General features: G+C 34.2%; 1 protein-coding gene across 9 annotated transcripts in view; it reads right to left on the bottom strand.

Moving 5' to 3' along the window:
- The window catches only part of LOC124364121 (triple functional domain protein), a 717,390-nt gene that overhangs the window by 414,935 nt on the left and 277,644 nt on the right, over positions 1 to 24,811 (bottom strand). For all 9 annotated transcript variants that reach the window (XM_046819384.1, XM_046819393.1, XM_046819400.1 and 6 more), the window contains one exon: positions 5,204 to 5,390. In XM_046819384.1, the coding sequence (XP_046675340.1) occupies positions 5,204 to 5,382 (179 nt within the window). In that variant the 5' untranslated portion in view covers positions 5,383 to 5,390. The remainder of the gene's footprint in view (positions 1 to 5,203; positions 5,391 to 24,811) is intronic.

The following is a 24,811-nucleotide window of genomic DNA, read 5'->3' as shown; positions in this document are numbered from 1 at the left end:
TTAATAGCTGATATAAGTGCACTCTGTAATTGCACTTAACAACGATCGTTACTACCTTACACGTGTACACCCCAAGGGTTTTACAACATACATTAATAGCTGATATAAGTGCACTCTGTAATTGCACTTAACAACGATCGTTCCTACCTTACACGTGTACACCCCAAGTGTTTTACAACATACATTAATAGCTGATATAAGTGCACTCTGTAATTGCACTTAACAACACTCCGTAACATAATTCTATACTTCCAAATACTTTCCGACTTCTTTCTTACAAACTAAAATTGAAATTTTCATACAGAGACTCAAAACAAATCCGAAACTAAGATGAAAACACACAAAAGGTAATGAGGATGTTGCCTTCACACTACTGTAATCACGCATATAACCGGAAAAAGTCTGTGTAAAGGAATCGATGGAACTACTTTACTAGCGTTACTGTACAGAGTGGTTCACACTTTACGTCACACGTCTACTGTTTACCGTGAATATACAGGGTGTTTTGGAATATACCGAGAGGTTGGCACACATTCATGAAGTGATAGTAGACAAAAAAACAAGCAAAAACGTTCATATGAACATTTGTCCAATCTCGCTTCGTTTAGTGTCTGTCAGTCCATATGTGTTTTTTATTGAAAAAGTTGTATCTCAGAAGCCGTTGAAGGAAATAACATGAAACTAGGCAGTTAAGTTAAGGTAATTAAAAATAAAATAAAATACCTATTATCACTATCCATTTCAAAATGGCTGCATTTAAAATTGTTCAAACTTTGATATCCCAAAAACTGTTAATCCCACATACAAAATGCAAGAATAATTTGATAATTAATAATTTAATGTATTGTTATGCGATAAACAGTTATTCTTGCAATGTTTACGTTGGATTAATAGTTATTGTGATATCAAAGTTTAAAATTATACTCTGTATATTAACGAATTCACTTTACTGCAGCGCTGGGCGGAAAATTTACTATAGTATATAGTAAATAATCGGTGTAATTACTTAATAGCTTTTATATACAGAGCGGTTCCCATTTTACAATGCCACACGTCCATTGTGCACTGTGAATATATTCCAGAATTCATTTTAGTGTTGGATAATCTCGTTATTTTGTAGTAATAAACAGAGTAATTATCTATACATTCCTCATTCCTAAGCCATGAATTCCATTTGGTGTTTTTTCGTAAATAGCTATTCAAAGAAAACTAAATATTAGTAGCAAACTAACATATACGATGTCTAAAACCGTGTAGGCAGACCTCAGTAAGTGGCTAAGTGAGTTAAAGTAAACAATAAGTTCCAGTGACTACACCTTCTGTCTCGCTTTGTTTAGCGTCTGTCTCTGTGTGTCTTTGTTGTGTGTGTGTGTAAATTTGCATGCCTTTGCTTTATGAAATGATGCTTTAACTTGGGGCACAAAATTAAATAAAAGTATACTCTCTGATTTAAAAACGATGATAATTTTAAACCTTACAATTTCTTAAGAAACGACATAATATCAAATAATAGTAAACAACGTAATAATGCAGCCCAACTGGGCATAACTGTACATTGCTTGTTGTTTTATGATCTGCTGTAAAGAACTATTGGACTATCACTATTGTTTATGAGTTGCAATAACTTAATTTTATATATTTATATATTCAAAAGTTTGAATATGAATTTATCAATAATTTACATCTCGTCATTAATGTGATTACGTTCATTTTCATGAAATTGTATGTAACAGTTTTATAAAAACCGTGAATGTGAAACCATAATTCATATCCTCTAACTTTGCGTCTTGACTTAATTCTCATAACATTTAGATAAAGTGTAAAATTACAACTCGGTTAGTGTTTAAAGTAACTTTGCCTAATTTATAAAAAACGAAGAAAAAACTAAATTAAAGAATTAAAAATATCATTCGTTGATGTTTCTGTACACAAACCACACGTTATTAGGTAATTTAACTGAATTCATTGCCCTTTCAACAAAGGTGTTCGTTAGGTGCTCTTTAATTAGATGAAAACCAACCTTGGTAGGATTAAGTAGTATTCAACTGAGCTTTCTAAAACTTTACACAACTCAAGTTAACAATAAGGCCTAATTTTTAATTCCCAAGAATATTATGTAAATATACATAATTTTAAAGTTGTTAATTTATACATTTTGTTTTATTTTCTTAGGGTTTGGACAAATGGCCCACTACTAGACACCAATAAACATATATAGCACATTTACATGAATTTAGCACACAAAATTTAAATTTGTAATTTTAAATTTTTATATATGGAAGCATTTATTAAAAATGGACATTTCAAAGGCAAAATAAACGTTAAAAACAAAAAAATTTAACTAGGGCAACTGTCTTTTAGTCCATATCTAGAGGAATATACAAAAATGTTCAGTTTACAAACTATGTAGTAAACACAGATGACTTGGAAAAATACATTGATGATGTAATGAATGCATTCTTGAAAAAATGTTATCCAAGAAAACTACTAAAAGCCAAACGTAATATAAAGAAGAAAAAAACCATTAAATTATAAATTTGAAAACAGTGATCCAAAATTAATAGTTGAATACCATCCAGGACAGCACAAAAAGAATAATATCCTACGAGTAGTATGAAATGTTACAAAAGTCTAGTTCAAGTAATGATATTTTCAATTCAATTCCTAGAGCAATCTTTAAAAGACCTTCAATTCTCAAAAAACGTATTGATTAAACCTAAGAATGGCAGGTCATAGATTCGACTATAAGCGCCAAGACTTCCGCAAGTGCATTAAAATTAAAATACAATATATCTCAGAGCAAGGACACCAATTAGTATTAAAGAGCAAAATTTCACATGGATTTTTAATTAGATAACTTGGGCAAAACACCCGAACTTATAAACATCTGGAAGAAAGATTTAGTTCATGTCACCGTCCTGTATTTAGTGTTTATTTACTTTTGTCTATTATTTCCTTTTATATTTTATACACTCTATGTACCTGAAGACGGCTTATTTAGTTTGTACTTTTTTTTTTTTACCTTAGGACAAGAAGCTTATAAATTGCACTTAGTCCTATAAGAACCTTTGCGCTGCTTCCGGAGTGATAGGATATTTTGGATGGGTAAGGTTAGGGAGTAGGGGCCGCCTCCTATCGAGATCCATGAGGAAGAATTAGGGCACTACATCTCAAAGTCATCCCGGAAGAAGGGAGGCCAGCAGTGAACCAGCCTCTCCAGTCAAAGTAGGCAGGGGGTGGCACACCCTTGTTGAGGTTAACAAGAGCCTCTGAGGTAAGGGAACAAACCCCACCAACTCCAACAGCCATCTTCCACAGTAGACTAGACCTATCGAATTGCCCATGAACCCCAGAATCTCAACATTTGCGGTTAGTGATGTGCCGCTACTGGACATCCATAAGGTTGCCCAGATTGAAGTGGCACATCGGTTTTTGCTATGCCCAGTGGTGGGTTCAACTGGTAGGTATAAACCAGCCAGAAGTGATCCCTGCTGGGTCGTTGTGTTTGTACCGTTATTAAAAAAAGTAATAATAATAATACATATTTATGTTGCATATACAGATGTATGTACAGATCAGGCGTCATTATGTTTATATTAAACCAAATATTATACCATACAATTACTTCATGAGTTTTTCTCGTATTTGTCATATATTGTGAAACGTTTGGTATATGTAGCTTTACTAGTTCTAGAGATAATGTTTTAATAAAAAATGTTGACTAGCGGTTAAATGACACATTTCCTGACATATCTTTCCAGGGAATTGTTTTGTTTGGTGTTACCGTACCGTAGAGGTTTGTGACACCTTTTTCCGAATACGCTGTATATTTATGTGTAAAACGTTATCGTTAATATTTAGAAAAGAGAGCGTAGGAGAGGGGTACATTGCTTGATTTCTTTATTCCTACATACGCATATGTACAGAGGCGAAATTTGAGCTACAACACCCTTTCTTGCATTAAATCTTATTTATATAATATTGTACATTGCAATGTAAAAGCGTAAAACCTGTAACAAATATTAGTAAACACCTTTTTAATATATAAAACTTTCAAAAATTATATTTTGTTTTTGGATAACTTAAGTTAGAGTAGGGTGAGAGAGTGAGTATCTTCATGTAATTGAGATAAAGTCTAGAGTGGCCTTCATAAATTATACAGGCTGCAGCCTGCTTCGTGAGAGGTTGGCAAAACTTAAAGATCGATAGCATACACAAGAACAAGCGAGGAAAAAGTTACAATAAAGATACACTGTAGCTACTTACAATGCTACTTTTAGTTCAACCTCACTTCGCTCAGCTTCGGTACACGAGTACGTATTTTGTTTACTTAATAATAATACATTTGTAAAATTTTTCTTTTGATAACAAAACATTAACTTAACTTATCATACATTATTAATATACCTATAGAAGTAATTTCTACAGTAATACTGTATTTGAAATAATCTTAACAAACGGGACATCACACTCGTTGCTACTTTTAGTTCAACCCATTATGCGTTTAGTTGCATTTATAGTTTTATTATAATTTAACTACATAATTTTTTTAACATATATTACTTTGAAACGCATATTTTTTAACTTTAACTAATCAATTGGGTTTACCTAAAATAAATAGAACTTTCTTCCGAATGTTTGTATGAACAAGAAATTTCTCAACTAACACTAAACTTACAATAAGAGAACCTTGCACATTAACACTAAACAATTCCATGCACTTTGAGGGTTAATTCGCAAGTCAAGTAACAATGGTGGTACAGAAACTCCCAACACATTCTAGTTTAAAATAATCCAAAAATCCTAATGTTAATTGAAGTTTTTAATCCTAGTCTATTAAAATTGTGGACATCACATTTTGTTTGCGGCCTAGTAACTATTATATGCAGCTAATACTTCTGACAGGGTACAGCCTTGTGTCAATCGTGTCTCGGTGAGACTGTCAAGGAACCTAAGTGTCATGGGAGGTCAACGGTCGAGCCCTTCCATTACCCACGCCCGCCTTTCTCTTTTTACATTCGGTAGATAATGAGACATGCAGGGTTCGACACAGTCCCGTAATCCACAATCCAGTAAGTAACATTCACTGTTTTCTTTTGCTTTAAAAACAGTTGACTTTGTATCCCTCAGGAATCCATTCCCCTCAAACTATTACCTCAAATTTTGTTTTCGTTATAATATTGTTGATGTGAATGTGACTTACGGTGGTATAGCGAGCAGGTACTGTAGAAGGCGGCGGTAGTCCTCGGGTTTGGCACGTTCACGGCGCGGAGTGGCGGGAAAGGTGAGGACAGGTCCACCCCTACGGTCCCGACCACCACTCAGGACCGCCACCCTCTCCTGGAGCAGGGCCGCCACGTCCAGCGCCCGCAGCCCGTCCATCCTGCCACCTGCAAACGGAACAAACAGTGGATAACAGCCAGAACTTATCGGAGTAAAGGTGGTACCATACAAATAATAGTAATTGGAAGATACAACAATTAAAGAAAGTCCTGGCCAACATACGTCGAGCAAGGCTAGGTTGTGAACGGATAATACTTTAGACAGATTGCAACTATCCCACCGCATGTGAATCTTCTGTTCAAAAAACAAATAAAACTATTCACTCAATTACATTGCCATAATAGATAAACCATTAAGATTACCGAAAGTTTGAAAATTGATATGAAATGTACTATATCTAAATAGTGTGAAATACTTGCATATATTATAAAACTTTAAAATGCATAATACTAATGTTTAAAAAATATGGCAACAAATTTCTTTACAATTTAAGTAATTTACAATCAAATATTTCATTGATTCATAAACTTTTGCGTCTACCCTTTTAGTTATGCTATTAGCAATTTTAATATTCGTGTATTACACTTCATTACATTTTTAATTTACATGTGTTTATTTAATTGCTTATGCAAATTAAGTCAACTTATATCAGTTCAAGCGAAGAAGACAACTTATTTATTGTTACATTAGATATTTATATATAAAAAAAAAACATAAATTATAAGTCTTTCAAATTTATATCAGTTTTATTTGTACTCGTAATAATTGTATACTTAAAAGGAATTACTAGTAATACATTTAAATATCTATATAAATACTCGTATTGTAATATAAACGAATTATTTCACGATAATAATAACTTCACGAATAACAACCCCAACACTGTGTGAAACGTTCATAAGATTGCACTATCTTCCTACGATGTCATTGACTTTGTGAATAAGTCTTCGTCGTCGCAGCAGAACCGGAAGAGTAGAACAAAAATTCATACAATGATAACTGGGTCAACACGGTTGACTGTTTGGCAGATTACTGTTGTGTGTTATAAATTCAACTAGCCCGAGAAAACATAAAGCCGTATTAAACTCAATTGTCTCCAATCCGGCTCGAGAGTCTTTTTCTCGCAGAATGAGGCAATTTACATTCGGATCTTCCTAACTAATTCAATGGAATGCAAATGAAATGAAGGCATTAAAAACGTTTAGAAGTTTTTGTACTTAAATTTCAACGTTTACTTAGAAAATTGCATTCTTTATTCACTTGAAACTTTTGAGGAACATAAACGCTTATCCGAATAGAAGCTTGCTTTCATTTAAATATGACACTATCTCAATATTATTGAATCAGCTCTTCGAAAGAATGAATGCGTGAAATGCACAAATATGTTTTATAGTATATTTAGACTTTACTAGGAAAATTAAACCTTCTGGAACATTGCAATTTATATTTTTTTTATCTGCAACAAAATACGCTTCTCAATGAAGCTATTTTTTTTCTAGTAATTTGCATTACAAAATTGTTAAAACTAATACATACAACAGACGTTTGGACAGCGTTTTGGTAATGCATTCTCCCCACATTGTATTGCATATAGAATACTTTTTACTTTGAAAGTTTCAAACACTCTTATAAACAGAGGGATGACTACAAAATTATTTCAAGAATTTTAGATTACAACCTAATGAGGAAGAGAAGTATTAGTTCTATATTCAATATATTGCAAAAGTAAATTCGTGAAACTAGAGGGATTCTTTGGGTTATTATGGGAAACATCCGCTACTTCGTTCATGTAGTATGAGTAACCCAAAGTACAGAAATCGCTAAAAATCGGCTCAGTAAATTACATAACGGTAGATTAAACAACAACAAACATGTCACGAAATAGGGTATTACAAAGTATGCATGGTTTTGGTGTCATCCGTGAAATAGCGTGTGGACTACGTGATTATAAGAATAACTCACGCACAACGGTTTACTTTAACCATTGTGTATTAGGTTTACAAATAAAATTACGACACATATTCATGTGTTCATGTATATCATTCAAGTTTGGTGCGTGCGGATACTTATTTTACACTTAAAATTCTTAAAATTTACATGGAAACTGTTTTTAGTGAAAATCCTTGCCTCCTAAATTAAATATCTTTGAAGTAAGGCATTACACGATCTTCCGTAGATGTTAAGTCAATTATCTGAACTTATGCATTTAAAACTCAGTGTAAAGTACCTCTTAAATGGAAATAGCTTCATTTTAGTTAGGTAGTGCAATAGATTTTTGTTTGTAATAATTTTTAATTTAAAGTTAATGGTTTAAGATAATTTGCCTGAATGTGGAACCGATATTTTTAGCACTACAAAAAGAATTACAGGCATATAAGGTAGGAAATGTAGGCTCATATAGAAACGGCAAAAGATAAAAAGTGGAATTGGAAATTTGTATTTATCGTTTAGTTAAATAAATATTGCTTTTCCAATGTTAAGGTGTCAATTCGTAGACATACTGCTGTTTTGAACCTTGGATTTCTATTTAATAAGAGTCGTAATAAATAATGTTTGATACATTTAGATAAATATTGCACCTCGAGAGTGTTACTAAGAGGTTTCAAATTCTTTATGATATGAACGTCGAGATGAACTATTACATTGGACTTACGACTAAAGTATGTCTGACAAATCCGCAATATACAGGCGGCGGCGTGGAACCATCAGGAAAGAGGTCAGGAACGGTAAATATTGTCCAAGTGGTAAAATCTATTAAATCTGAGGGAACTGTTAGCGATGACGTGATATTTGTTCAATCCACCGTATTTGATTAACTCTGTTTAGACGTAGCCGACTGGCATTACGATCCAACTGTCGGGATTTTGCTCACGTCTCCGGAAATTGTTATGGCTTGCAGTATAGGCTAAGTAAAAATACCAAAATTGTGTGATACTTCGTCCTATTTTATCAATTCTCCTGTCAAATAAAAAAAAGAAATTTTCAAATAATTCAACAACACAATTATTTCAACTCATGATGTCACAGTTCAGTTATCAATATTTTAATTTTCAGTAAATATATGTGTTGATTAGTAAGTTTATTAACCATTATTAGAGGGTATCTAATATAAAAAACGTGGTATTTTTAACACCTTTTATAGAATTAAGCAAGAATTTATAATGGAGGTAGAATTGTTCCTCAAGTAATGTTGGAATGCAGGATGCTGTTAATTACCCACTCTCGACGGTTAAGAATGAAAATTTTTAAGTACCAATATTATGATGAGGGTACAAAATGTTACATATTTGTTATAACAATACATCTTTTCTTATTAGCAGTTTTCTTTACTTATTACCACAGTATAATTAACTGTAAAGCGTGTTAAATAATCTTGAGGAAATAATAAACGCTAAAATTTGATGCAATTGCTCATTCTTCTTCTATATTTAGACGTATAGACTCCTAAGTCACAAAAAAGTGGTGTTACAAAATCCACACAAAAACAATTTATTACATCTTATTTAAAACAATACTTCAGTAAAAGTTCAATGTTTCTAAAATATAATTTTAAATTGATATGTCATAGTAAAATTAAGTGTACAGAACGTATTTATTTTGTAACAACTTAAAAATTATGAACAACCCCGAATCACTGTGTTCCTTTGTTTTCTCGACTTCGATATTAAAACAATTCATTACTTTATTTTAAAATCTAAAAAACATCTGAGGCAAATAATGTCAGAAATGTATGTAATTTCTGTTCAGTAAGTGGTAAATGTTGCAAATGTTTGCCTCGGAGATCCAGGTTACAATATCTTTTTGATACGGATCGTCTACACGCTTCAAATAATTATTTAGGCCTATCCTGAACAAATTTAACTTCTAATTTACATTATCACCAACCTATATTATAGTGACCTATATTTTTAAGGTCACTACCAACCTTTGAGTATTGAACTTACCAGAATGGATGACTAGAAAATAAGCTTACACGCTGCTCAGCAATTTGGCCGTGACGCGATTATTGGTTGCAGCTTGATTTATACAAGGGCCGGGGGTACGTTGAATTATAATAGGGTGCTACGTTAAACAAATAGAAACACAACTAAACGGAAGCAAGCCAAGTAGATAGAGTGCTGAGCAAATACGAAGTGACTCTGTCCGACCAAGACAGCCGGTCTCATTTTATTTTCTCTCTCACTCGTAACTTTCTGTACACTACTGAAGTACAGTAGTAAATGTTCAAAATGTTCAAATATTTGCACAAGTAAACTACTTTCACAGGTTCTGAATTTGCCAAAGTGCTGGCACGTATTTGAAAGCTACTATTTTAAATATTCTAATATTATTTACTATAGGTGTAGTAAAAACTTAATCCGTTTAAAAATCTCCTAGCCTTAACTAAATGGTTCCTATTCCATAGTCCATCATACTATTTACCTTCCGAGCCCCAGGCGACTACGTATTGTGACCTCAATTGTATGTATAATAACCATGCAACATCGTCGTCTGCAACCCTCCGGGTCAACTTAGCCCCACAAATACCACACCCCTTCTTAAATTTCAACTTAATGTGTATATATAATTTAATAATAATAATAGAAGCCAGACGGCTGTTTTGAACAAATACTGCATATTTTGACCGAATACTTAACAGAAAGCATATTTATAAACCTGAAAATGTAATTCTGTCAAGAAAGCAAACTTTCAATACATATTTTAAACATAATTTTTATCAATGGCATGAACAGCATAAATATTCTTGTTGACAAATTTGAAGATGAATTTGTACCAAGATACTGTCGGTACGACCCATCCTAGACTTTCCAAAAGTTTCTATATCGAGGTAAAGATCCAGTTAACTTAAAACTTTACCGATCGCTTAGTAGCCAGGTAACATCCAAGCTATTCTATACTTTTCAGAAGCCCCTTGTTACGAGGTCACGGCCCAGCTAAACTTTCCAGAATCTACTCTGTCACATGCAAGTGTTAAATTAGAAGCAACTTTTGTTCCATATTATGACACTGTGAGAGTTTATTTTATATTCCACTCTTACACGTCGATAGGAGCCTTTGTAGTCTTAAGAATATTATAAGACTACGAGCCAAAATTAAGCGTTTGCAAGCTAAATTAAAACTTAAAAATGCATTTCTCTCGTTTTACAACGCACATAATACTTTGTATGTCTTCTGACTACAATACTGTCAGGATTTTGGTTTTCCACAATCCTCTGTTCATGTTCATAGTGAACTAATCTTCCTCACCCACGAATTTGTAAGTTCTCGTATTGAGCACGGCACCACTGTACCCGAGGGTAATCAGGGGCACGTGTCAGTCAGGCAGTATCTGAGTGTCAGGTGATTGCCACGGGACGGGAGTTAATCTGTCGCAACCCTGAGCCCTGAGCAAGTCTCCGTCATGTTGACCTGCTCACTGTCCCAGTTTTGGTTTCTAAATTAGTTTTCCATCACAAATTTTACTGTCCTGAAAATATTTAAATTATAAATATTGTAGCTATGTTAAGAATAAGCGATAATAGTCTATATAGATTAGTTTTGTACGTTAACTGACAACTATAAAAAGACACGGTAGTCTTGATTTAGATAGTAACGATGAATCGCATACAGAAAATGATTTTAGAAGAAATTAAAATTGGTTGACAATTATAGTTGGAATTGTTTTCAGACAAAATAACACAGCCCCAGACATAGAAAAAATGGGGCATAGACAGTTTTAAAAGTGCCTTATTCAGCTTAAAGAATGCATAAGCTTCAAAAAACTAAATTACTTCATAATACGTTAGTAAAATGTCTAAGGTAACATAGCCTAACTTTTGTGAAGTTCGCATTTTGAGTTTATTTTAACTCCGTGTTATTGCTGGGTTCGTCTGCTGTTCCTTAGAATATTCTCACCGTACCGCCCATCAATGTTTAAACCTTGGAACACAAAATTAACTTTTCGTGCGTAATGCATTCTGGAGTTTTGTAATATGTTCTCATTTCAGTGTGATATTCGAAACCTGCAACTGGAAATAAATAAGTTATCTGGTTTTATCTCTTTTGAAATATGGTATTAATTAACGTTAATTATTATTTTGTTTATTTTTAGTCCAGACACTCGTAGTTTCAGTAATGTTATATTTTTAATAACTACAGAATTACCTATAATACATATAACAGTAAGCATACATATTAATATTGTAACTATTGATAGTACACACAACACGTGTCGTAAGGTATCATGTAAGAAAATAATTTAAAATTTTTTTAAAATCTATAACTCATTTTTATCTCGAAATTTTCTGCGGACAGATTGGCAGACAATCATACCAAAAAGAAATTGACACAAAAATGACGCATCATAGAACTCATTCTTGAAGAAATGAAGTTTCATGCAAATTTTAAAGTCTACATATGAAATCTTTCTCGACATATCTTGCCAAATGGTACATTCAGGCATCATAGAACTCATTCTTGAAGAAATGAAGTTTCATGCAAATTTTAAAGTCTACATATGAAATCTTTCTCGACATATCTTGCCAAATGGTACATTCAGGCATCATAGAACTCATTCTTGTAGAAATGAAGTTTCATGCAAATTTTAAAGTCTACATATGAAATCTTTCTCGACATATCTTGCCAAATGGTACATTCAGGCATCATAGAACTCATTCTTGTAGAAATGAAGTTTCATGCAAATTTTAAAGTCTACATATGAAATCATTCTCGACATATCTTGCCAAATGGTACATTCAGGCATCATAGAACTCATTCTTGTAGAAATGAAGTTTCATGCAAATTTTGAAGTCTACATATGAAATCTTTCTCGACATATCTTGCCAAATGGTACATTCAGGCATCATAGAACTCATTCTTGTAGAAATGAAGTTTCATGCAAATTTTAAAGTCTACATATGAAATCTTTCTCGACATATCTTGCCAAATGGTACATTCAGGCATCATAGAACTCATTCTTGTAGAAATGAAGTTTCATGCAAATTTTGAAGTCTACATATGAAATCTTTCTCGACATATCTTGTCAAATGGTACATTCAGATATTTGTTCAATAAATTGGGTTTTATATCAGTTTACAAGCAGCAAGTCATCAACGATATACATTTTGAGGGACATCGTTCTATTAATATTATCTCGTCACTCATATTGTGAACATGACTCAACCAACATAAATACGAAATATTCCAGTCATTTCAAAATCAAAACTATATCGTAAACAATTTTCTATAGTAGAAGCTACAAAGAAAGCAGCTTTACAGAGACGGTAATGACAGCTTTACTGAGAAACTACTTACGTAGAGTTTTCATTTCTCACTATCGTGTAACGCAGTGTACACCATTACATCGTATATAAGTTCCTATACTAGACCACTAGTTACAGTGGGTTAAATATTAACATGGGATAAAAGACAGCTATAGAGACGGTAGTGCCAGCTTTACTGAGAAACTACTTTCCTAGATGTTTTATTTATCACTTTCGTATAACACAGTGTACACACTATTCATCACTGTACCAACTATATTAAACAAACCGTCAACGTAATAAAATTTCTACGAAACTAATTTCATACATTATTCAGGCATTATGACAAATATTAAGCGTATTTTTAAAGATGAGTACGTTTTAATTAACGCAACATTAAGCAAAAATAAGCTTTATGGTTATTTCCTCCAAACTAATTTCAAGAATTTACTTTTTAACTAGATGCCACGTGACTGCAGCTTGGACGGGTAACCGCTTAGCGGTCCAATCCTTGCAAGCGGTTCGTCTGCTCGACCGTTGGTGGTGGTTCGAAAGTTCACCTTTAAGCCGTTGGTTAAGGTGTCATCTAGGCCCAGTGTGGTTTCTTACGCCTAATTTCGCCTGGTAAAATTAGACTTTCTTTATTTTACTATACTTTTTTACTTTCTAACAAATAGAAATAGAAACTCATACGCAAAACATGAAAAAATACATATAAATATGCAAATTAATAGGTTACATGTATAGTAAAACAAAACAAAACAACCCACAACAACACTGACGTAACAGCGGAGTACTGTTTGCAAAGATAATTCGAAACCTGTTTGGGAACCAAGATATCTGTAGCATGATAACAATGGGACTCACCTAAAAGCTAAAAACACATTAAGCTTCTACAGTCACCCCACGTTTCTCGCGACGTACAAAGAGGTTCTTTCATCGAAATATTCGTTTAGTGTCTCATCTTGAGCCTACCCAGCCATTTTCGCAGCGTCGACGTGTTCTTAACTGGGAGAAATGAGAACACAAAAATACTCTTGTTAGCTGTATTGAATGTAACGTTTAATTCGTTAACTAGACTAGACGTAGACTGTTACTAAGGCTACTTATGGCGATACAAAGTGAATTCATAAGTGTACAGGAAAACTTCATCATACTTCTAAGATAACGTATGTACCTCAAGATTCCTGTACACTAGATATACTGTACAATATGATAGTGCCATAGTGTATTTAATCTAACACACTAAGTTAACACATTAAATTACGATGAAATAACATATATTTAAACATTTAGTTTATACGTAGAGAGTTAAATAAATAATAATACCAAGCGCGTAATGAGGTTCTAAAACACGGGCTGTAGACTAACGGCACAACATTCCTAAAAAATACCCAACTTTATTTCCAGCCGTTTTCATGAGCTTGGTTACAATATTGCCCAAAACTCCTACTTTAAAGTAGGACAATTATTTAAGTCAGTCGAAATATTGTTTTAACCAAAGTTAAAATGGACTCACTAGCTCAGGTTTAATTTATTCATAAATATAAGTTTATCATATAGCAATCAGTATTCAAAATGACTAAAAACCTTGTGAACTTCTGCTGAAAGGTAAGATTAAGTAATAGACGGAAAACACCACTTCAGCACCAACACTGATTAAAGCGTCACTAAACCTAAACCGGATGATGACGAACGAAAGCTCCCCACCAAAATTATCCAAACTGGTGGTCACGAACTAAAAATCAACTGAATGAGATTAGCGAACAGAGGGGTGAACAGTGTAGGGTAGTGTACACCAGGTGGTAGCTAGCATGTTCACACTTCCACACGCACCCTGTGAGTAGGAACTATCGATCTATTCCGTACAACTCACTGTTGGTTATCTTGCATTAATTACTCGTACTTGACAATCGTTGGCAAGTTTCATCAGTTTGCCCCACGAAGAACATACTGGGTTCGCATTAATATTTTTACGCATGAAATACAAATGCAGTACAAACTTTTTTAAATGAGCAGCCAAACGATTTTTAAATATTCAAACCTTACCTAAACGAACTAAACTGATAAGTAAGACCCAGTGTTCAAGTGTACGATCTTAGTAATAATATTGGATTTCATTTCAGTTCGAATTTTACTTATTTTAATGTACGGCACGGACAGCTCAACTATACTCACATTTATGCTTTAAAACTGTAAAAGTTCAACGGTTAGTTTTTATGCACAACCGGTTTTGGCCTCATTGGATCTCAAACGACTCCAACAAGTCCCTGTCGGCAATATGTGTGCTGTTTCACTGTATGGGAGCAAAACATTGGTAAAGTAATGAGTAAATCATACAGTACATTAATATTTTAAAGTGAAAATAACACAATGTACAAACTGATTAACCAAATTATAATTTTTTAGTTTCCTTGTTTTGCTACCATGCATACATCCATTGGAGAAGCAATGTTTTTATGACTAACCAAAAACGTCATTAGAAACTATTATGAATAAATTAAAACGTGTTATACATTTCATTTTAACCTTTTTTTCTAATTTTGAGGTAACACAATAGGGGTAATAATAGGGGTAAATCATACGTTTGATAGTAAATTGTCGCTAAAAAACACTCTAAAGGTTTTGAACGGCTAAAAGCACTAATAAGGAGACTATGCTGTACACAATAAATAAGATTTAAAATGTACTAAAATATGAAGATAACCTTAATAATAATTTGTTTTTAAACATATATTTAAATCTAGAGCTATTTGTCAATTTGTTTAATGACCCCTATTTCACAATGTCCTAACTACAAATCTGTAAGATGATGACTTTGCCCTCCTCACAGTTAGGACTTACATTTGTACAAAATTATAACCAATGTTCTACACTCATAACGTAGCTATGTGGGAAGGGTTGAATCAGTGTGAATTGAGTTAAGCTCCAGTTCACCTTCCTCTTAGTGCAGCGTCTACGATCTGACGCTGTAGCAGTCTTGACTCCTGAACTCTGGAGTGATGTTCGTCCGAAGAGATCCAATAAATGTTGGCGATGAAGAAATTCAAAATTAACTCGTTACATCATTTCCTAGACCACAAAATATGGTATAATCTAGGTGAAAAGATTTCAGGAGTCAAATCTGCAACAGCTGGAGCGTCAGATCCCAGACGCCGCACTAAGAGGAAGCTGAACTGGATCTTAACTCAACATTCGCACATCTAATTTAATGTTAACTATCATAGTAACGTTATGTTTCATAAGTAAATCTATGGATGATACAGTATATGATTACAGTATACTGTAAATGGAACTATATTTTATATGTACAATGCTGTAAGTTGTACTTTTTCAGTATACTTTTAGTATAACACATCATATTTGAGCTAGCTATAATGGTTCACCCACTACCGGGCCTAACAAAAAGACCTGCAAGGAGGGAAAATGTGCGGTTTTATGAATTACATTGAGGGGTTTAAAAGTAAATTTTCCGGTTTTAGACTTTTGCTGTCGGTTATATGGCAAAAGGTACCTGCGTGCCAAATTCCAAGTGTTTATCACTTCTATAACTATGTGAGAATTTCTATACGTGAGTGAATCACACTTGCGCTTGCACAAACATAAATCATAATTTTTTCTGTATGTTTTACATATCACTCTGGAAAAGTACAAGCATATGTTTAATTACAACAGAACAAGTGATCAGAGTGGAATACAATATTAATGCATCATGGTGTAATTATTTAAAAACCATTAGAAAACTATATAAACAACTGGTTATGCTGCTCTTTTTAACGATGAAGTACTTGGAATTTGATATCTGAATAAAAGTTTTCTAATAAGCCACCATAAAGTTTTGACATGCTCGACTCGAAGTATTATAACTCCAGTCAGGCACTGTCAGAGGCTGTCAACAAAGGTTTTAGCACTTTGCAGTTTGCTCTTATAAGTACGGGTATCTGTGTTCCGCGCATCCCATGTCTTGTCTTATCCTTAGCATACTTGGAGATATTGTGATTATATATGCCTACACATAAATAAATTTAATATTTTCTGTTTATTGTTGCATTACACATTATCATTACGAGTTCGGCGCCCACCTGTGCACACGACATGTTACCTGATACTGTGCCAAGGTAGAAATGTGAAATGTAATCCTCGGTATGACTGGCAGTACACAGTAGGCCTACTAGTAGAACTTGGGGCAGGTGGCCACAAATATCATCCACGTTACCTGGTTACACAATTACATGGAATCTAATGCTCACTATAATCCTGTCCAGAAGTTCGAGTTGTTGAATAAATTTGATAATTATGCAATTAACATATCAGATGAAAATAACTGGAATGCAGAGAAGCGGACATTACAGGAGTTAAGAATGCCAACACAAATATCTATTAAATATAAAAAAACAAAAAACAAATGATAAACAATAGATCTCAAGAGTGTGCCACAGTTAGACCTCAATCAATATGAAGAACTCTAAAATTATTCAGGAAACTGCTAACAAAATAGACAGAACATTATAAAAATGTATCCGAGTCGGCTATAACACTGTAGAGAATGTATGAGGCAAGCTGAGACAAGTGAAAATGATTTCTTGGCGTACTCCCGAACACTACAGAATTTTAAATAGATGAGGTTCACTCAATCTACATTGGGGAAAATAAACTTTTAACTTGATAAAACATATAAAATGCTTAATACGTTAAGAAAACATCAATCAAAGCGAAACACGGTAACAAAATAAAGGAGTTACATAAAACAAAACCTGCAATAGCGTTCTATAACATAATACATGCCACAGAATTCTAGAAACACAACATTCAATACAGATCTATATAAAAAAATATGTATACAACTCTATAAAATGAAACATGCAATACAATTCAATTTAAAAAAAATATACAAACGAGTTCTATAAAACAATAGAGTTACAAAATTCCACGCTACATACAAGGAAAATGAAACCAAATTATGATATGATCGATAAAGAAAATAACCTCATCAAAGAAGATAGCATGAAATTATTAAAAATTTTGGCTGCTGTTATAAAGAATACATATTCTCTACTGTTTTGTCCTATGAGTAATTGGTTGGTCTCTATATGTTTCAACTATCATGAAACATGTTTTTGGTACTATCGGTTTAACATGAGGTGTTCACTGAACATTACTGTTAAACAACGTTACAGCACCGCGCCATCACCTTCAACTATTTTGCATAAGGAAACATGTTCTTGGTAGTTTTGGTCAACATTAGCTTTTTACCAAAAATAAATCGTTAATGATGTTACAGCGCTGCGCGTCTCTTTCAACTATCATATATAAGGAAACACGTTTTTGGTGTTTAGGTTTAACAACAGCTGTCGACTTAAAATTACGTACTTATTCCACAATGTTCCCATGTGGTGTGAACCGAAACTAAATCATTGTATTTTAAGTAAACACACGAATAATTTAAGTATACGCACAAAGAAGTTTTTACAAAGGTGTATAATATGGATTTTATATTTTGATTTTAAATTTTGTGGTCATAATAAAATAGCACATATTTTATGTAACACTTTTCTTAATCTTACTGTAAAATCTGCAAACAGAGATCATAAAAGCTGATAGAAAAATAATGTAATATTTTTTTAAAGTTACTTACATGGTAGAGAGAATAATCTAATTTAATTCTTTCATAAAAGAATTACAAATTTAATGAAACCGAATTCTGACACATATAATGAAATATTGAGTTTTAAATATGAAGCGTTAACTATATGATTGTATTTGATACGTTAATAAGGCATAATTACAACTTGCTTAATACAAGGTAAAAATGTTTTACTCTTTTATTCAGATGGTAATATCGACATTTTTCAAGAACTATCAAAGATTCGTTTCAAATGGTATTATTAGTTACATAGGGAAATACTGTTAAGTTCATCCCCTCTTGCATACGTAATAGTGTATTAAATAATTATTAAAAACACAAACCTGACGCTATTGTAATATAGAATTGCCTTTTTTGACCCTGATTGATAAAAAAGACACATTACGATTTAATGATGCAACAATGAAGGTGTTCTGATATCCTGTAAACGTTGCAGTACAATAAAAGTCAAGTTTAATTTAGTTTGGGACGATACAATATGTCAAGGACGGAGGATAAAGCCAGTGGCAAGGAGACAGGCTAAAGCAATAACACTTACAGCAACGAAAAGAACAAAACCGTATCCTCGGGTAAGCCGTTTATCAGCTTTCATCCCATTGGTCCATTTCCGAGCCGTGATGATTAATCTTATACAGTTGCTACTGATTTCAAAACAGGGCAATAGAAGTAAAAATACCGTATTATTCTCGATGAACAATTACTCATAAAAAGATACTTTTGAAGAAAATATATATTTCAATAAAGCAAAAAGAAAATTATAAATTTATAAATCTAAATTATTTTGATACGCTTCCTCTTATATAAATATTTGGTGTTAAAAATATACAATAAAACTGATACATACTTTTATGTTTATTACTTGAATTAACAAACTATCGCACGTTTTCTCTGTTAGCTTACTGTAATCATCTGGAAATGTAGAATTTATGTTTGAGAATCACCCAGGAAACCGGAAGTTTCATGCACTTACTGCAGTCACTATCTGTACAGTGAACAGTGACACACAAACGCAACCTTGAGTTTGCTCAAACCGGCAGGTCCATGCAGTTAGCACCGTCACTATCTGTACAGTGTATATTGACACACAGTCGCTACCTAGAGCTTGCTCAAATCGGCAGCTCCATGCACTTAGTACCGTCACTATCTGTACAGTGTACAGTGACACACATACGCTACCTTGAGTTTGCTCAAACCGGCAGTTCCATGCACTTAGTACCGTCAATATCTGTACAGTGTATATTGACACACAGTCGCTACCTAGAGCTTGCTCAAATCGGCAGCTCCATGCACTTAGTACCGTCACTATCTGTACAGTGTACAGTGACACACATACGCTACCTTGAGTTTGCTCAAACCGGCAGTTCCATGCACTTAGTACCGTCAATATCTGTACAGTGTATATTGACACACAGTCGCTACCTAGAGCTTGCTCAAATCGGCAGCTCCATGCACTTAGTACCGTCACTATCTGTACAGTGTACAGTGACACACATACGCTACCTTGAGTTTGCTCAAACCGGCAGTTCCATGCACTTAGTACCGTCAATATCTGTACAGTGTATATTGACACACAGTCGCTACCTAAAGCTTGCTCAAATCGGCAGCTCCATGCACTTAGTACCGTCACTATCTGTACAGTGTACAGTGACACACATACGCAACCTTGAGTTTGCTCAAACCGGCAGTTCCATGCACTTAGTACCGTCAATATCTGTACAGTGTATAGTGACACACAGGCCCTACCTAGAGCTTGCTCAAATCGGCAGCTCCATGCACTTAGTACCGTCACTATCTGTACAGTGTACAGTGACACACATACGCTACCTTGAGTTTGCTCAAACCGGCAGGTCCATGCAGTTAGCACCGTCAATATCTGTACAGTGTACAGTGACACACAGACGCTACCTTGATCTTGCTCAAATCGGCAGTTCCATGCACTTACTACCGTCACTATCTGTACAGTGTACAGTGACACACAGGCCCTACCTAGAGCTTGCTCAAATCGGCAGCTACATGCACTTAGTACCGTCAATATCTGTACAGTGTACAGTGACACACATACGCTACCTTGAGCTTGTTCAAACCGGCAGGTCCATGCACTTAGTACCGTCAATATCTGTACAGTGTACAGTGACACACAGACGCTACCTTGATCTTGCTCAAATCGGCAGTTCCATGCACTTACTACCGTCACTATCTGTACAGTGTACAGTGACACACAGGCCCTACATAGAGCTTGCTCAAACATGCAGCTCTTTGCAGTTAGTACTGTCAATATCTATACAGTGTACAGTGACACACAGACGCTACCTTGATCTTGCTCAAATCGGCAGTTCCACGCACTTACTACCGTCACTATCTGTACAGTGTACAGTGACACACAGGCCCTACATAGAGCTTGCTCAAACATGCAGCTCTTTGTAGTTAGTACCGTCAATATCTATACAGTGTACAGTGACACACAGACGCTACCTTGATCTTGCTCAAATCGGCAGTTCCATGCACTTACTACCGTCACTATCTGTACAGTGTACAGTGACACACAGGCCCTACCTAGAGCTTGCTCAAACATGCAGCTCTTTGCAGTTAGTACTGTCAATATCTATACAGTGTACAGTGACACACAGACGCTACCTTGATCTTGTTCAAATCGGCAGTTCCATGCACTTACTACCGTCACTATCTGTACAGTGTACAGTGACACATAGGCCCTACCTAGAGCTTGCTCAAACCTGCAGCTCTTTGTAGTTAGTACCGTCTAGCACCGTCACAGATAGTAGCGACTGTTTATGGAGTAAAACAGGATACAATACAACGTCGTATGATCAACCAACAAGTGTGAAACAAACCAGTGCTGTGAGTAACAGCTAGTGCTACGTGTATCCACACTGGTTTTTAGTTTTTTTGAGGTGATATAATATTTTTCTCTTTTTCAAATTATTTGTATTCGTGTTATAAGATAAACTTTAATACATGTTAATAATACACTATCTATTAATAGTTCTAAAATCACATATTAAATTAAGCATATAAAGTTAGTCTCTGAATATTGATGTCAACATTCAAATTAAATATTCGATTGTCAATATCATCGATATTGCACCCAGTTATAATAATTGTCGTTGATGATCACACTGTCGACATTACCTAGCCCTAATAAACAATGGTCTTAGTCCTAGTCCCGAAATGATAACGCCCTGCCACCTGACACCTAGGCTTATCGCTCAGGATGACAGGCCGATCTGTAATGTCGGTTTACGAGCTACCAATGTTCGCACCTAACCGTGTATTTCACGCGATTACTAACACGTGCACAACTCATGACAAAGCGTTACTTTCTTCTTGTTACGATTAGTTGCTTTTGACCCCTTTTGTGATCATGTTCAAACATGAAAGTGATCTTGTTGAACGTCCTTCCATGAAAGTTACTAAGAGAGCCCTCTGGCCATAGTGTAGGTTACCCCTATTTGGTTTACGGAAAACCCTCTGACGAGAGACACACACAGAATGGGACGAGAATTAATACTAAAAAAAACCCAATTAGAATCAATGATAAATTAAATATCACACACGAGTCATACAAGGTAGTCTCATACACCACTTCGAGACAAGAGGTTTCCGAACGAACATTTGCCTAAACGTATTGGCGTTAGACTAATGAATAGGTCGCTCTAAGGCAGTCAAACAATTGAACGATTAACAACAATTGAAAGCGGGTGTAAAACGTCATCTGCTGTTAAATGAGTTTTTCTCTGTTGCCTTCAATGATCCAAATAATGGACTGTTGAGAAACTCTACATAAACGTGTTTTCTGTGGATATTTTATATACGTTGTCTGACTGAATTGTCTGTTGTAAGTATTTAGTTCAGTTTAGTGCCACTATCTGACAATTAATTGCAATCTTTTACTTAATTACATCGCAACGACATTATTACTATTAGTATGAGTAAAACTATTTGTATATCTTTGTAAACGGATTTTGTGTTCGTTCAAAGTTGTTATATAAGATTTGGGATGGCTTGTTAGAAAACCTGCATAATTTAGCCACAATTTAGGAAAAACTATTCCTTGACAGAATATTTATAGTTAGTTTATTATAGTATGAAGTTGTAATATAGTTGGTTTGTTTTTGTAATTTATTTTGACAGCTTGTATTGACTTCGCTTATTATAGCATTTTCAGGCTGGTTTTGATGCTCATCGTCGTCAAAAAAATATTTTATTAGTTTTAAATTCTCACTGTATTGAATGAGCGTTAGCGAAGCCTATAACCCAAGAGGCTGGAAACATTTATTTCTGTCTATCTGTCTGTCCACATGAGGTCTACGAAATATCCTATGGAATTGAAAGGGCCATATGAAACTTACCTATGCACAAAGCACAAATAAAGTCCAGTGTTATTTCTGTATGAGGGACATTGAGTTCGATTAAAGTGCATATTACGCCATGGGATTTGGCTGAGCGTTAGCGAATATTTATATATTTGTTTTATTTGTAACCATGATAAATTAGTAAACAAATTCAGTATTCTTATAAGGGATCGTAACATGTGACATATTAACAAATATAGCCTAATTATCACAACAGATCTAACTTCATTTAACGTTAATTTCTACTTACACAAGAATTCTATGATATTGCATGTTCCAACCATGGAATTTGGCTGAGTGTCGTTGAAGCCTATCACTTTGTACGCAGACACAATTTGTTTTGTTTTCTGGATGATGTAAAAATGTCTTAGTCATTTTATTCTCTGTCATTCTATCTGTCAATAATGAAATGAACAACAGACTTGGTTTTGAATTGAACCTGAACGAAGCCTATAAAACGACCATGTTATATACAGAGTAGTGTTATTAGCAAGGCAGAAGTACACCACACCGTATGTCTCGAAAGTGACTTCACTAAGGTTGTACGCAAAATTTCAAGTCTGAATCTTATCGTTCTCGCATTAAAGAAATGAACATACGGAAAATTATGCCTATTATATATCGCCTTTTATATAAGTCATATACCGCAATGGCTCTCGGAAAAAAGAAATTAATAGACACATTGCTTCAAAAATATTACAGATTCGCATATTGATAGTAAAATATATTCGACATTTCTTTTGTAGGCATTACAAATTTAAAGGGTTAATTAAAATTTGGTTGTGATATGTTGGTAGTTTTTTACCACTAATGTTTAAGTAAACACCAGTATCTTGATATTTTACTGAAAGTACTATCTTGAGAGACGTTCAGCAGGGAACGCTCGGCGATAACGATTGTGCTCACGAATTTTACCTTATTTTATGTCGTTAAAATACACTAGCTTACTATAAGTTGGCCATAGACGACAATTTAGATGGGACAGGTATGGAGAAGGTGTTTTTATTAAGTGTAAAATATTTAGGAAAATGCGGAGACATTACGCAAAAGATTCTGATTTTAATTATGCATGTTGTAGACTGAATCAATAAAAACGTTAGAAGAAAACGTGCATAATAGCGTTGTAGAGATTTCCTAATATGAAAAATGCATACGAGTAGAACTTATAAAAGTTCATAACATTCCTGTACTTATTTATTAATAAAAAAAATATCAATACTGGTAATTTCCTTTCAAAACTACGCAATTATTCCACATAATTATGAATATAGCTTACTTTTAGTGAGGGTAAAATATTTTTCTTTTAACTCCGCAAGAAAAAAATACACTGCTGTGTAACATTAGTATACACTTCTTTTTCGTATTATCGACAATATCTGTTACTATATGGGTCACGTATTGAATATAGTATTGCAAAATTCTAAATTGAATTATAATGAATGGCACTAAAATGTAATTAAATAAAATACAAAGATTTCATTTTATCTCGTATATAAGGTGGAAATTAAGCTCTTTAATTATAGTTTGCTGACTTTCAAACAATCCGCCAACAATGCGTTAGCGTTGTCAAGGTACGCACAAGAATAAACATGGCGGAATGTAACTCCGTGCGTAAACGCGCACAGGTTACATTAACTATAAAAAGCTGGATGACAGAGGAAGAGAGTAAAAAGCATCAAGCTCTTCGGTTTCCACGGTTTCGGCCGCGTAGCGCATCAAAGCCCGTGTAATCGTTCCGACATTACACAAAGCCGCTCTTCCCGGCAAAATATCCATTTAGAGCCTCTTCTTGGGCCTACACGTGCTTTTGTGTTAGCTCATTAATTCTTAATGGAAAGCAAGTTAAGAGGATTCCTTTTTATGTGGAAAGGTTTTACTTAACACAATGTTATTTCGTTTAATTGATCTTTTGTTACACTGTTGAAAAGAATAAAAGACAGGCTGTACGTGATGATGCCTTGATGAAAAAAACGGCAGTGAAACCCAAATAACCTGGACTTTACTAACTAATGTAAAGTAATCCTAATGTTTGACACGCCTTCTCACTACTAGCATTTAGCTCAGCTAACAAAGTAATACCATGTAATAAATTATACTTCTACTATAGTACGATGGATAATACCACACTAAGGTCCTCAGAGGATGGACATGTCAATACAATTTAAAAGACATTTGATTTTAAAAGAAAGTTTTTTCTAATCCTTCGTCCTTTCTACGAATGAAAACAAAACAGTCCCTAATAGTTTATATTAATATGAAACATTGAACACATC

This window comes from Homalodisca vitripennis, chromosome 1 (assembly GCF_021130785.1).
Source record: "Homalodisca vitripennis isolate AUS2020 chromosome 1, UT_GWSS_2.1, whole genome shotgun sequence".
In the NCBI taxonomy this organism is placed as follows: domain Eukaryota; kingdom Metazoa; phylum Arthropoda; class Insecta; order Hemiptera; family Cicadellidae; genus Homalodisca; species Homalodisca vitripennis.
Note: the sequence above shows the minus strand (reverse complement) of the source record. Positions and strands in the feature narration are given on the sequence as shown.